At 52.2% G+C, this 13,808-nt stretch overlaps 1 protein-coding gene across 1 annotated transcript; it reads left to right on the forward strand.

Annotated features, from left to right (window-relative positions):
* Positions 1 to 6,255: 6,255 nt before the first annotated feature.
* On the forward strand, positions 6,256 to 13,789 carry ZC3H12A (zinc finger CCCH-type containing 12A). The gene is made up of 6 exons (XM_055704310.1): positions 6,256 to 6,661; positions 6,794 to 7,315; positions 10,481 to 10,620; positions 11,388 to 11,622; positions 12,120 to 12,226; positions 12,331 to 13,789. Exons 2-6 carry the CDS (start codon positions 6,837 to 6,839, stop codon positions 13,350 to 13,352), a joined length of 1,983 nt encoding a protein of 660 aa, XP_055560285.1. The 5' UTR covers positions 6,256 to 6,661; positions 6,794 to 6,836; the 3' UTR covers positions 13,353 to 13,789.
* The last annotated feature ends 19 nt before the right edge of the window (positions 13,790 to 13,808 follow it).

The following is a 13,808-nucleotide window of genomic DNA, read 5'->3' on the forward strand; positions in this document are numbered from 1 at the left end:
GGAGAGCTCCCGGCACTGCTGCCCACCACTCACTTGTCTCAGGCATGCTCTGCTTTCGGCTCCTTAGAACAAAAACTGCTTCCCAGATGTATGTGACTTCTCAAGAGGTATTTGTTCAGCTATAAGCATAAATCCTCTGCTCTTCACATTGCTCTGGGTGGGATAAAATATTCTGTGACTGTCTATTTAAACATCTTATGTTAATACCATGAAGTGTTTGTTCAGCTTCTATTATTCTTTTAGCTCTGAAGTCAAAAACACTCTCAGGCATGTCAGAGTACAGCAAATCCACAGCTACAGATGCTGCATCTGAACAAAACTCAGGCTGAGCAGGAAGGATGTGTCTGGAGAAGGGGACAGCTGACATTTTCCAGCAGAGGGGCCATGACTGGGAAGGGCTTAGCAAAACGGTAAATAGCTGCTGTCACAGACACTTGCATAACCGCTTGGTTTTCCTCATCATTATTTATTAGTTGAGTCGGTTGCTTCTCCCTGCTTTTGAATCTGCTGTGGCAAACCCAAGGTTAGCCGGTAAGCCAGGAGCGCTGCTTCAGAAAGGAGAGGGTGCTGCCTGCATGCAGATGCTCTGGGAGCATTCTGTTAAACACATCTGCTGGAATGAGGTGATCACAGCAAGGAGGAATCATCTAGATATTGAGTCACTGACGCATCCTGGGCAGGGGCAGTGGGACCAGTCCTCCCTGGCTTTGGTGCAGGGATGTGGGCAAACCACTTTCCCAGGGCCAGCCAAGCGCTTTCCCTGCTGCCAGGACGGTCAGCAACAGATTTCTTGCGAGCTGTCTGACACCAGCCATGGTTGGTCTGTGCCTTGCTGAGGTGCAGTTTTACCTTTTGTGGAAGACCTCAGGAGATGCACACTGAGCTGGACAGACGGGAGGATTCATTTCGCAGCCCCCTTGCAGGGTCATCATCCCTGGCTGGTCAGCCAAGACCTGACGTGCTCGTGCAGCACCACATGCTGCACCTGGGACAGCCCACACAATGGCGAGGCTTCTGCTGTCTCTGCCATTTCAGCCCTCAACTATAACAGATTTATAGTCAAAAAGACCTGGGGAAAAAGGCTCTTTTCCTTGATGGAAGCGCAAGAGAAAAAAAGTAGTCAGGGTGTGGCCAATCCATCTGTCACTGAGGAAATAAGCCCGTCCTCTTATAACTTAATGCCATCATTCACTAAGACCAAAGGTAGAGATCAAGGCTGCTTACTCGGAGTAGTACCTAAGGCCGTGTCTAGTCAGGCACACAGGCAGTCGCAGTGACAGCCAAATATAAATTACTCTGGCGTGGTCCCTCGGGAGTGCGCGCTCTCCTCCAGAGCAAGCAATTGCCTCCCAAATATGTCTACTCTGCAGGGAGCCCTCGGGCTACACAGGGAGTAAGTTACTCTGCAGAGTACTTATAAGGGTCTCCTTAAAAGCCAGGGAATAAGTTCAAGACAGAATATTTCAGAGAAAAATCAGTCTATTTGTCTGCAGCTGCAAAGGAATCCCATACTCGTGGATGAAGGCGGCACTGGGAAGACAGCTAGCAATGCGACGAGTACTGTGGGCATACGGGCTCAAAATATCAGTCAGTAAGTTCTACAAATCCCGGTTTAGCTTCTACTGTAGTCCTCCCTTGCTGCATTTTCCTTTTATCTGAGAAGGCTTGAGCTACCTTTTGTCCTCTTGAACCACCGTGGCATGTCACACCAGGGACGGGGTCCAGGAGCTCTTGCCCGACAGGAGCGGAGCTGCCCTGCAAGAGGGGAATGACCTTCCCACTGGTGCCTCCGCTGGGCACACTTCCAAACCGGAGCGATGTGTCAGCTGATGGGTTCTCACTCTGGCAACCAGCTACGATGCTGCCATCAGAGACATCTTTATTGAGGCAAAAAAGAGAAGCAGATGGTCTCTCAGTCAGCATCTCCATAAATGTGAGTGGTTGCATCTATAAAAGCAAACTGCTATAAAGGGATGCTGCTAAGCTTTCCTTCCAGCATTATTGCTCGACTTTCCTCATGAGGCATGGTGACCCTCTTCCAAAGAAAGGGCATAAATCATCACTGGCTTTTTCCTTTAATTCCTGGATGTGCTGAGTCCTGTGTAATAAATTATACTGCTCACTGTAGAAGAAAATTCAGATGCAGCTCTGCCAGCCCCTTGAATCCCTAGGTCACAGGTGATGGGAGGGTTCAGTCAATCTACCCGGCCTTGTTCACATCAACCAGGAGCACATGTCAGTAAGTGAGGTGAGACGAGCCATTAGGTCACCCCGCAGATGAGCAGGGGATTTAGGATGCCAAAGCTGTTGGGAACGTACATGTTCCGAGGCAGCCAGCCCCAGCCCCGTCCCCCCCCAGCGAGGTCTGAAGGCATGAACTCAGGCTCTGAGGAGGCACAGGTGCCTGCCCCTCACTGCTTGGGGCTTGTCTACACAGGACTCTTAAAAAATTTAAATTGAAGTAACTAAATCTAAAATGGATTAAGGAGCATTAAAATTCTGCATAAAACTCTCATTCAGAATTAAAATGGCCTTAATTCAGTTTAATTTACTCCCAAATGCTACTAAATAAGGCCATTTAAATTGTCCTTAATTAACATAAGTGGTCCCATATAGGCATTTATAAATGAGGTTTAATTAGCCCATTTTTAAAAGTGAGTTAGCTGCCTTGAGCTTCCATAGGTAGGCGAGCCAGGCCCATGGCTGCTTTGCTGACAAGGCTCCTGATTGAGGCTGGTTAGCAATGGGTTTGTAGCGCTGGCGTCTCTTCCCAAGCAACTGGCACAAGGCCAGCTTCTTCCCCGCCAGCAGATAATAAGATCCTTGAATACCACCTATTTTGACTGCGTTAAATGCACGAGTGGGAGATGAAAGGCTTTGTCAGAGGACGAGTTCTTCCTTTAAGATCTGGGACACGGGAGTAGTAATCCCTAGAAAAAATCCGTAGAAAAATGTGATGTCAGGGTTTTGTGAGACTTGCTCATGAGCACGGAATCAGACTGGAAGAAAGCTTGCCTTGAGTCGGCAGGGAAGTGGAAGGAGATGGAGGACTGGGAGGGACCGAGCCCATCCCTGGGACAGGCCTTCTGCTATCACAGGCTACCTCGCTGTCACCACTGCCCCCAGATGCTTTTGTTCCTTTTTTTGCTTACTAGAAGCCCCAGTTCAGAAAGATAACCCTTCAGCAGCGTGAGGGCTGCCCTCGATACCCAGCGTGGTGCATTGGGCACATCCTGTGGTCTCGTGGCTGGCCTTGCCTGCCCGTGTCCTCCCCCTCGCTCTCACCAGTTCCTCCTCAGGAAAGGCCCCACGCATGCGCGCGATGCCGAGGGGATTTCCACCTCCTTCCTGTGGGTGCAGAGAGCTTGCAGCAGGATGGAGGCACGAGCACCGCTCGGCAGCCCAGCAGTGCCAGCAGACGGCCTGTCCCACAGTGAAAAGGGGACGATGCAGCTGCCTGATGGAGGGCACAGCACTGCCGGTGCTCAGCCCGCTGCTCCCCAGCCAGGCCTCGCCAACAAGCCCCGCTGGGCGCCTCAGCCCAGGGACCTGGACCGTGTCCTCCCACACGCCATCCAACCGCGCAGCCCTGCAGAAGGAAAGGCAGATTGCTATGAGATGAGGGCATGACCTCTGGTGCACAACACAAAAAAATCACCTTTCCCAAAACAAAGTGGGGTTTGGTCGTGCCTGGAAGCAGAGTGTGCAAGGTGGAAAGCATTTCTGCAAAACACACCACCACGGAGGTGCTCAGTTCCCCTTATGAAATCCATGAAATGGTTATTGGCATGTCTCTGGCAGACTTGGTGCTATTTAGGGTCCTCTGAATATGGCTCCCTTCCCTCCCCTTGGGCTGATTCTTTGCTCTGCAGCTCCTCTGGCATTCCCTACTCCAGGACAACTCGCTGCTCCAAACTCCATGTCAGTGGGCTGCTGTGATCATGGTTTTCTGCAGGGTACTGCTCCCCGGGTAGCGGCTTTACCGAGGTCTGGCTGCATGTGACACCCCCGGGTGCGCAGAGAGGGGCAGAGACCTTTGGGTGTGCTCGGAGGGAGCAGGATGGCAGATGGCTCCTGGAAACCACAGTGAAGGTGGCACAGCAGCCACACAGGTCCAGGGGACAGCGGAGCAGAGGCGTGACTGTCCCTGAAGACACTGCATGCTTGTTTCCACAAGGAATTCAACAGCAATACCTCCTCCTCTGCGCTGTGTAGTGGGGATGGGTCAATACACTTTCAAATCACACCAATTAAGTGAAAGCTGGTTTCTTGCTTTGGAACTAAGAAGCTTCCTTCTCACAGGCGGGCAGAGGTGTCAGGACTGTGGGACAGCTCTGCTCCTCCAGCTCCTCTCCCTGTGCAGGGGACCCTTTGTGTGCCTCGGGGACGAACGACGTCTCCTGCCTTGTGTGCGCAGTAGCGCAGGGCCTTGGTGCATCCTGGTCCTGGCAGAGGCTTTGTTCTGGAAATCTTCATACCCTCAGAAGCTGCAGCCTCCACAGGAGCCCTTGCGATGCCAAACAACTGAAGCACTTTCTCTTCAAAGCAGTTTGTAAATGTGAAAATGGGGGGGGAAAAATCAAAAGTAACCACTGGGAGTTTTGGGGTGGGGCCAGCATATTGCCCCTTTTGACTTTTAGGGAGAAGCCAACAGACCCTCTCTGTGCTGGCTTCTCTTTTTACCAAATCAAAGCAGGCAGCGTGCAGTTGCTGTCACTGCTTTGCATAAATCAGAAGATCCAGCTTTGTGGCTCTTACATGGGGTATTTCCTATAAAAAGCACATCTGTGGCCACACTTTTTGGTGCAATAGGCTTTATCCTGGAAGCAAAAGCAGAAAAACAATGCTAAATTCATGCTGACTGGAGTAGATTCCAAGGGAAAGAAGAGTTGGGAAAGCACCTACTTAAGTACTGACTAAGGATGTTATCTCTCATCTGAATCTAGCCTCTGTGTGTGTGTTACTGTTGAGTACACAGTGCGGTTTCAGACATGGCCAGAGACAAGAAAAAATGATTGTTTCAGGGTAACCACAAGGAAGATGAATGCAAATATATTCCTGTAACTGGGAGAGTTCCCTTGCTCTTAAGTTGGGCTCTGGTACATGGCTTCAGGGAAGCAAATTTGCAACTACCTTCATTAAGTTGTTTGGGAATGATTAATCAGAAGTCAGAGACGTAAAATTTTTGCACATTGTGAAATGTTGGTTGAATTCCTGCAGTTACGTACTGTCTGCAAGGGCCGCTTCAGGGAATAGTCAGGGGACAGGTACTGGTGGCTGACAGATGCTTCCTGTCGGCTCTTATCTCCTCTGAAAGCCGGGGTTGATAAGCTCCTGCGGGCTGAATCACAGCCACCTGCATCACGTTGGGATCAAAGTGGTGCAAGAGACGTGTGGCAGAGGCTCCAGCCTCCCGTGCGGTGCACGCCCAGCGCGCAGCCTGTCCGGGCACCCTCCATGCAGGGCACTGCCGGCACAGGGGGGGCCACTACAGCAGGAGACACTGCCGTCACCCCTGAGTGCGCTCTGCCACGTCCATCCACCAGGTGCCTTCCGTGTCACCGTATGCCGTGTCCAAGCAGTGGCTGATGGCAGTGCAGCACAGAGCACCTGCGCCAATGTGCACGAAGCCTGTGGCTGCACGTTCACACCTTCCTTCGCGCCTTCACACCTTCCTTCTGCCTAAAGCTGCCTACAGCTTCGGCTTGGCTTAAACAGCAGTGGCTTGTCCTTGCACCTGATACAACCCGCTGCCCCCGGCCCTCTGTCCCCTCTCCCTTCCTGGTTTCAGCTGCTTCCCAGCCATGTGCCGGGCACGCCGCGGCCACCCCCTCCTGAGGGTCCTTAGGCCCCAGCCTGGCCTTTGGCGTGGCGGGGGCAGCGGGCGGTAGCACCATACACCCCGTGCGGGTCGGGGGGCACCCAGCAGGCGCCGTGGGGCTCTGGGACTCAGTCACCACTTGACACCCACCTCTGATGGGGGGTGGGGGGTGAGGGGGGTGGTAGTTAAAAAGGGTCAGGCCTGGAGTTTTGACGCATTGGTTTTAACCCAAGAGCAGCCAAGGACAAGCTGGGAAGACCTCTGAGGAACTGGCTATCGCCCACGCCGCCGCAGATGTGCCTGCCTGTGCCAACGGGGGGCTTCGCCGCACCGCCCGCCGCTGGCACCCCGCACAGGGGGCCGGGGGCCGGGGGGCCGGGGGGCCGGGGCAGAGCAGGAAGCAGAAGGGCTCATTTCCCTAAGGAGCAGCTTGTCGGGGCAAATCTGCCCGCGTTGCAACACGATTTGCATAAACCCCAGGTGTTTGCAGCAGGGACCTGCCTCTGCATCTGCCGGGGTTATTCCACAGGCAGCGGCGGCGGGGCTGGACGGGGCCCAGAGGCGGCCGCCAAGCCGCGGCCCCGCGGCGCTCGCCCAGCGAGGCAGGCCCGGCGGGCCCCGAGGCGAGGCCGCAGCCCGAGCAGCGCCGCCTCCCCGCCCCAGGGCCGCGGCCGGGCGGGGCGCGGGGCGGACCGGGAAGCGGCCGCCGCACCGCCCCCGCCCGCGCTGCCCTTCCGCGTTGGCGCGGCCGCGGCCCGGGCCCCGGTATAAAGCGGCGGCCGCCGCCCGGCCCGCACCGGCCCCATGGAGACGCAGCGGCGGCCCGTCGGCGGCGGGCCGGTGAGCGGGGGCGGCGGGCCGGGCGGGCTTGGGGCGGGCGGCGCGGCCCCGCGGAGGCCGGGCACGGGGGCGCGGGGGGGGCCGCGCGGAGGCGTGCCGGGGGCCGCCGCTAACGCCCGTCTTGGCCCGCAGGTCCGGGGCGCGACCGGAGGCCGGGAGTCCCCCGCGGGGAGCCATGAGGGCGGGCAGCGGCGGCCCGGGCTGGCCTGAGGCGCTCCCGGCCGCCAGGCTGCCGGCGTCCCGGCTCGGCGGGAGGATGAGCGGCAGAGAGCCCTGCGAGGGCCGCGGGCTGGGCCCGGGCCTGCCCGGCGCGGAGCCGGCCGAGGAGGCGGGCAGCCCCGGGCGGGAGCCCTGCGACAGCGCCGAGATGCAGCTGAAGGTGGACTTCTTCCGCAAGCTGGGCTACTCCTCGGAGGAGATCCACGTCGTGCTGCAGAAGCTGGGCCTGGGCGCCGACACCAACACCGTGCTGGGGGAGCTGGTGAAGCACGGCCCGGCCGAGCGGGACAGCGGCGAGGCCCCGCCGGAGGCCAAGGAGGCCCCGCTGGTCCCGCGGGGGGGGGCGGCCAACAAGGCCCCGGCGCCCGCCCCGGAGGAGACGGAGAGCGAGAACCTGAAGCCCATCGTCATCGATGGCAGCAACGTGGCCATGAGGTGGGTCTGGGGGCTGTGGGCGGGCACCGGGGGCTGCCCGTGCGGGGCCCGGTGTGGTGCGGCTTTTGCCTGAGCTCCAGTCCGGAGATTGGCGTCTGACACGCTCTGGGTTTGGCACCGAGAACAGCCACCGCTGGCAGCCCTGGTGATGCTTCCCGAGGCACCTCGCCGATACGTGCGGCGCTCGCCAGGGCGAGTGTCACCCTTGCAGGCGCCAGCCGTCTTGCTGGCCTCTCCCGCCCGTGGACCCCACAGGGCTCTGGCTGGAGTGGGCATGTTTGCTGGGAGTAAAGATGTTCCCTTGTGCTCTGGCTCATGGGTAGGATAACTGGAGATAGGTTGTCTTCTTACCTAATGGCTTTATGTAAGTTTCTGTAGCAGGAAGTTGCTCAATAAATAATTATGGGGTTAATTAGAGAAGACTTTGTAATATGGAGCTGTCTCCTGCATTGGAGACTGGTCTCCACATTACGACTCTCCTATTTTGGGTGGATTTGGTACAGCGCAGAGGATGGGTGAGAAGTTGAAGAGACACTGTAGCCTATCGAGTCACCAAGGCAGGGCTGCGACTCCTCCTCAGCATCTCTGGCATTGTGGTGCCGATGGGGCAGGTCCTTGGGCGCTGCAGCCAGAGCAGCCTACGAAGCCGCTTGGGTTGGAGCGGTAATTTGGGAATGCCGGAGCCCTAATATCCACGGAGCACCCAGACTCTCTGGGATGGGTATTTACTGGCTTGATGACCCTACTTTCACCTTGGCGTTTGTTTCCCACGATGGTGAGCGTTGTGTGCTCCCCACCTCTGCACAGGGGGTCTGGGCTCTGTGAATTTAACGCACCAGGTTTCTAAACAGGGCTCTGTCGTTGCAGTTGAAAAGCAAGCCTCCTTCACAGTGTTTTAGCCTAATAGGTTTTGTAGCATATGTTTGTGTGCACAGAATTTTTAATAAAAAAAAAAAACAGACCAAAAAACCTGGGTGACCACAGAGCTGCCGTGTGTGTTACGGTAGATTTTTTTGTCTAAAGCAAAAGTGTTGAGTGGAGCTTTGTTTACGTGTGTGGTTTTCTCTAAGCCATGGTTGACAGTTCTGAGAACAGGACTGAGAAAAGATGGGGTACAGTCTGCTGTGTGTCCAAGAAACAGAGCCTGCGAGTCCCAGGGCAACAGAGGAATTCCGATGGCAATCAAGCAGGGCTGGAGAGTAAAAGATATGACCTTGGTGTCTCCAGGAGAGCACAGTCCTGTTCCTGCAGCTCTCCAGCAGCTGTGCAGTCACTTGAGGAAAATGGCCCACTGCGGGACCTGTGCTGAGCGGTGTGGCTCTTGCAGCGGAGTTTACCTTTGATAAGTGTTCAGCCTTCAACAGAATTGGCTGCTGCTTTTGAAATGAGGAGCCTCTTACCTCATTTATCCCAAAAGCACAGGAGGGATCACAGCAAATGTGACTTAGGGCAGGCCGGGCGGTAACAATGCTGCCGATAGGAGTTTGACATGAGAAAAGCAGTCTGGCTTTTTTAAGCAATTTGCTAGAAGGGGAATTCCATTCTGAAACTTCCTGTATTGATGGTGTGATGTTCCCTGCTGATTCATTTGCAGTGTGTACCGGGGCCTTCCTGAGCAGCTCTTGACAAACATATGCAAATCATAGTGGAAATTAGCTTTTACTTCCTTCTAAGGGAATTTTTTCTTGGCTGTTGCCAAATCAGATCAGCCCAATTAGCTACCTTCTGTAGGTTTGAGACCAGCAGCAAGGACTCAGGGGAAAAAAAAAAAAGTTTTTAAAAAACTTCATAGTAACTTGTGTCTGGCTATCTATGGCAAAAACAGACTGACATTGGAAAAGTTTTCAGAGCATCGTTCTGCTGATTGTTAATATCAGCCTTTCTGTAATTTGGGATTCTTAATGAAGATGCGTTAGGTGTCTCTTCAGGTATTAGTTTTATTGCTAAACTTATAGTTCTTTTAGAATAAGTATTTTGGTACAACTTTTCAATTTTCATAATAGGAGGAGGGTGAGGACAGGAGGAGAAGTAAAGCCTCTTTCTAGTGGTACTGTAGTAATTGTGCTGCTTAGCTGTGCCTCTGCTGGGATGGAAGCTCCTCAGTAACTTACGGAGGAGTTCACTGGCACGCTAAGTGGTGGTGGGAGTTGAAATGTCATTCAAGTGTAGATGGGAAGAGTAAGACTTGTGGCAGGGTAGTCCCCAGATGGGGAAAATCTTACTGAATCATGAGACCAGTTATCTTTAGTGTAGTACATATTACCAGAGTGTCATCATGAAATGCAGGCTATTAGATCTTGAATGACAGATCAGGCTGTAATACAAAAAAGTTGAAAGCTTGCCAGAACCATTATCAGCAGAAGAACTGATTACACTGTAAATACTGGCACTTGTAAAACAGGAGTGGTAGCTTCCTCTTAGAAGTTCTGGAAACTTACTGATATGACCTAATAATTAAGAAGCAGCTTTTTGCATTGGTACGTAGCTTCTGATGCTGTTGTCAAACTTTGTTCTCAAACTGCCAAGTTGAGACATTCAGCACTGATCCTGTAACCAGGAGTTACTATTGCTATTTTATGCAAATAGTGCACTTATATATGCATATATAAAAATATGTATATATTGGGGGGGGGGGGGGGGCAGGCATAATGTAGCGAAGAAGCATTTTTCCTCAGTGCTGATGTCCTTGAGGTAAGAGTGCATAAAACCTTGTTTTCCTTGAGTTATCAGAATAGCTTTACAAACAGAACACCTAGTGAGGGTACAGTTTACACTGGCAGAGGTTAGCCACTGGTATTAGCCAGCAGAATAGGACAAAGGGTGTTCAAGATCCCATTGTACTCAGCACTAAAAATAAAGATCTAGAGTCTAGAGCGAAGCAAAAGCTCTGTTTCAGAGCAGCTGCAACAGTTACAGCTGCTTTCTCCCTCCCAGTGAGGATATGGGTATTTATTGGCATACTGAGGTGCTAAAGGAACAGTAATTCTGTGAAGAGCTTAGTGATGTCTCTTTACACAAGATGAGCAATGAATGCTGATTGTGCTACTCTAAACACTTCTTCACTAAAGGTTATCTGAACTGCTGGATCCATTTGCTTAGTATATTGCCTGACAAGTCTGTACATAACCTGAATGTTGAAGTCCTTAATTTTCTTCTTCAATGCAGCCATGGAAATAAAGAAGTGTTCTCCTGCCGAGGTATCCTTCTGGCTGTCCAGTGGTTTTGGGACAGGGGACACAAGGATATTACAGTCTTCGTGCCATCTTGGAGGAAGGAGCAGCCACGACCAGATGTGCTTATAACAGGTGTGGAAATGTGAAAACCAAAAGCAGCTTTTCAGGCTTACTGCTTTGTCACTTAATGAGCTTGCAAAGTTCTGGCTGGTTAATTACTAACTTATGAATGGAAGATCTGAGTGGTAGGAGATCCAGCAAGCTGAGCTGACCAGTGAGAATTAGTCATTAACTTCTCCCCTAAGCAAGTTCTTGCCTGAATCGGTGAAATAATTCAAGAACAAAGAATGTAGTGCTAGTCTGTTTCCTAACTTGTCTCTTACCGAGTTTTTTCTTCTTTCAGGGACACACCTTCATGCTATGTATTTGACAAACATATTTGACACTGTAGACTGTACAGAATTTCTACATGCTAAAAGTTAAAGCTCAATGGGAGCTTAGTCAGAATTATTCAAATTGAGGGGACTTTGCTCTGAACTTGCGAACAGCTGAGATTTCTAAGCAGCTCTCCTCAGAAATCCATGCACTACATGGTACAGCACCATACAAGATACTAGCCTGCCAGCCTTAACTGCTGCATGCAAAGGGCGACGTGGCTGGGACTTGCTGTGTTACAGCAGCCTCGGTGGTGGGTTCTAAGGCTTCTTGGGTGCCATGCAGGCAGCGGGGCTAGGAATCCACCTCTGACAGCCTGATCGATGGTATAAAACAGATGAGAATGCAAGCTGAGCTGTGGAGAGAAGAAATTACTTTAATTTTGTCATTTATTTATAATGTTACTTTATCTGTGTGAAAGCCTTTGGGCTGTGTAAGTGTGTTCACATTTGTGTTTGTTCTAGACCAGTACATTCTCCGTGACCTTGAGAAGAAGAAAATTCTGGTCTTCACCCCTTCCAGGCGGGTTGGAGGCAAGCGTGTTGTCTGTTACGATGATCGATTCATTGTGAAACTGGCACATGAGTCTGATGGCATTGTGGTTTCTAATGATACTTATCGGGACCTGCAGAACGAGCGTCCTGAGTGGAAGAAATTTATTGAGGAGCGTCTGCTGATGTATTCCTTTGTTAATGACAAGTAGGTTCCCATTCTTTCTTTGCTTTAAAAAAAAAAATTCTGTGTGAGCGTGCTGTGTTGTTTTAATGAAGCAATAGCAAGTGATGCATGAAAAGAGCAAAATGCTGGTACAGTGTGGAAAAAAAATCCTGTAGAGATATTGGGAGGTATCTTAAATAGCTGTTCATGGTTTGGAACTAGGAGCTGTGCTGTAGTGGAGTTCCTAAGAGAGCTCCAAGGCTTGATTTCTTCACAGGACAATCATTTGCAGGCCTGGCAGCAGGTACTAATTTGGGTCAGCAACAGCACAAAACCTCTTCTCTGCCTGGAGTGAAGCACTTTGTGCTGGTCTTTACCAGGTGACAGGAGGGCTATCTCTGCAGTGAAATGGGAAAGTTTGGGGTTTTTTTTAGAGCTCAGAGAGCTTTTAATCTTCAGCGAAATGGGAGACTTTAAGAAGAAATTAACCCTGTCCCAAGAAAGTGAACTGCTCCTGACTGAGATTTATTTTTCTTTAGGTTTATGCCTCCAGATGATCCCTTAGGGCGACATGGCCCCAGCCTGGATAACTTTCTGAGAAAGAAACCTGTGGTGCCAGAACACAAGAAACAGCAGTGTCCTTATGGTAAGACTTGCCTTCTAAATGTGATGACCGAGGTCTCTGTGCAAGTGTAATTCATACATGAGTAAAATTCAGCTGCTCATTCCATGTTCTGCCTTCCCTTGCAGGGAAGAAATGCACTTATGGAATTAAGTGTAAATTCTACCACCCTGAAAGGATCAATCAGCCCCAGCGCTCATTAGCTGATGAACTCCGAGCCAATGCAAGGTTGTCTCCTACCAGAAGTACTGCTGCCAAGGAGGAGAAAAAAGGCAAAAGAGGTTCCCAGGCAGAGGTCTTGTGCTCCGTGCCCACAGAGAGTGATAAAAGCTCTTTGCAGAAGGTCTCTGCAGAGAGGAAAAGCTTGACCCACAAAGCAAAACCCAGTGATGTTCCGCTTCAGGTCAAAGGCTGTGTCTCAGGCAGCGTCCCTCCCAACAGTGGGAACCACAGGTCCTCCGACAGGTACCAGCAGCCTCATATGGACTCTCTCTCTTACATCTCTCAGGAGCATCTTGACTCAGGCATTGGGTCTCTGGAGAACCAACTGTCTGACATGTGGCCTTACAGATCTAGCAGTCACTGTGATCATTCCCCTGCTGATCAGATGGCAGTCTGCAACTGCGGTAGGCAGAGGCCTGTCTACCCACATTCTCCCGGCTTGGAGCAAAATGGTCTGGTCTCTTACAAGCATGGTTCCCATAAATCTTCCTCTGGTGCTAGCTTCTTGCAGTATAGCCCTGAGAGATCTCACTCAGGACCCCCTCACTCTTTCTCAGGCTACGGAGTACCAGTACACCCAGCTAATGCTGGCCAATACAGTCTGCCCAATGAATACGCTGCTCCTCCACCCCATTCTCGCGAGTTCTGGTCTGAACCATACCAGATGCCACCACCTCAAGTGAGATCTACCAGCGTGCGAGATCCTCGTTCGGTACAGAGGGCCCCAGGGCCAGCGTATGGGGACTCCTGCCAGTGGGCTGTCTCTGACCAGTTCGCAGAGGAGCGAGCCAATGTGCATGTCAAGCTGTGTGGCATATTCCATCCCCATTTAGTTGATGCTGTGATGAGCCGTTTCCCTCGACTTCTGGATCCCCAGAGGCTAGCTGCAGAGATACTAACGTACAAGTCTCAGAACCCCGGTATATGAGGGATGCCGAGGGCAGCCAGGCACGTGGAGAGCCCGAGGGGCAGTGTTTGCGCTCTGTAGCTGCCATAGATGCCTTCTGAGGGCTCCTCCTTGTTTCTTGGAAGTACCGGGCTCCAGTTGGAGGCTGGATTCCAAATGTGGTACGCTCACAGCAAATTCCGGTCTAGGCATGACAGTGTGCCCCTGTTAGAGAGGTGAGAGCACCCTAGGGCCCCGTCTTACCAGAGGCTGTTGAAGAGGCTCTGGGTGCTGAACAGGAGGAGGGGCCGTAGCTTCAGAGCAGGATTTTTCCTTTGGGTTTGTGTGGCGAGTCAGGCACACCCCAAATTCCTGCAGTTGTTCAGGGCCAAATGTGACCTTATTCCTCCTGTTAGCTTCAGGTTTGAGATGGCTTGGTGTGTTATCAGGTGTGTGGAGGGAGGATTCGGGGGAGGGGGGGGGCTTGTGGAAGGTGAG

The sequence above is a fragment of the Falco cherrug genome, chromosome 3 (genome assembly GCF_023634085.1).
Source record: "Falco cherrug isolate bFalChe1 chromosome 3, bFalChe1.pri, whole genome shotgun sequence".
NCBI classification, from domain to species: Eukaryota; Metazoa; Chordata; class Aves; order Falconiformes; family Falconidae; genus Falco; species Falco cherrug.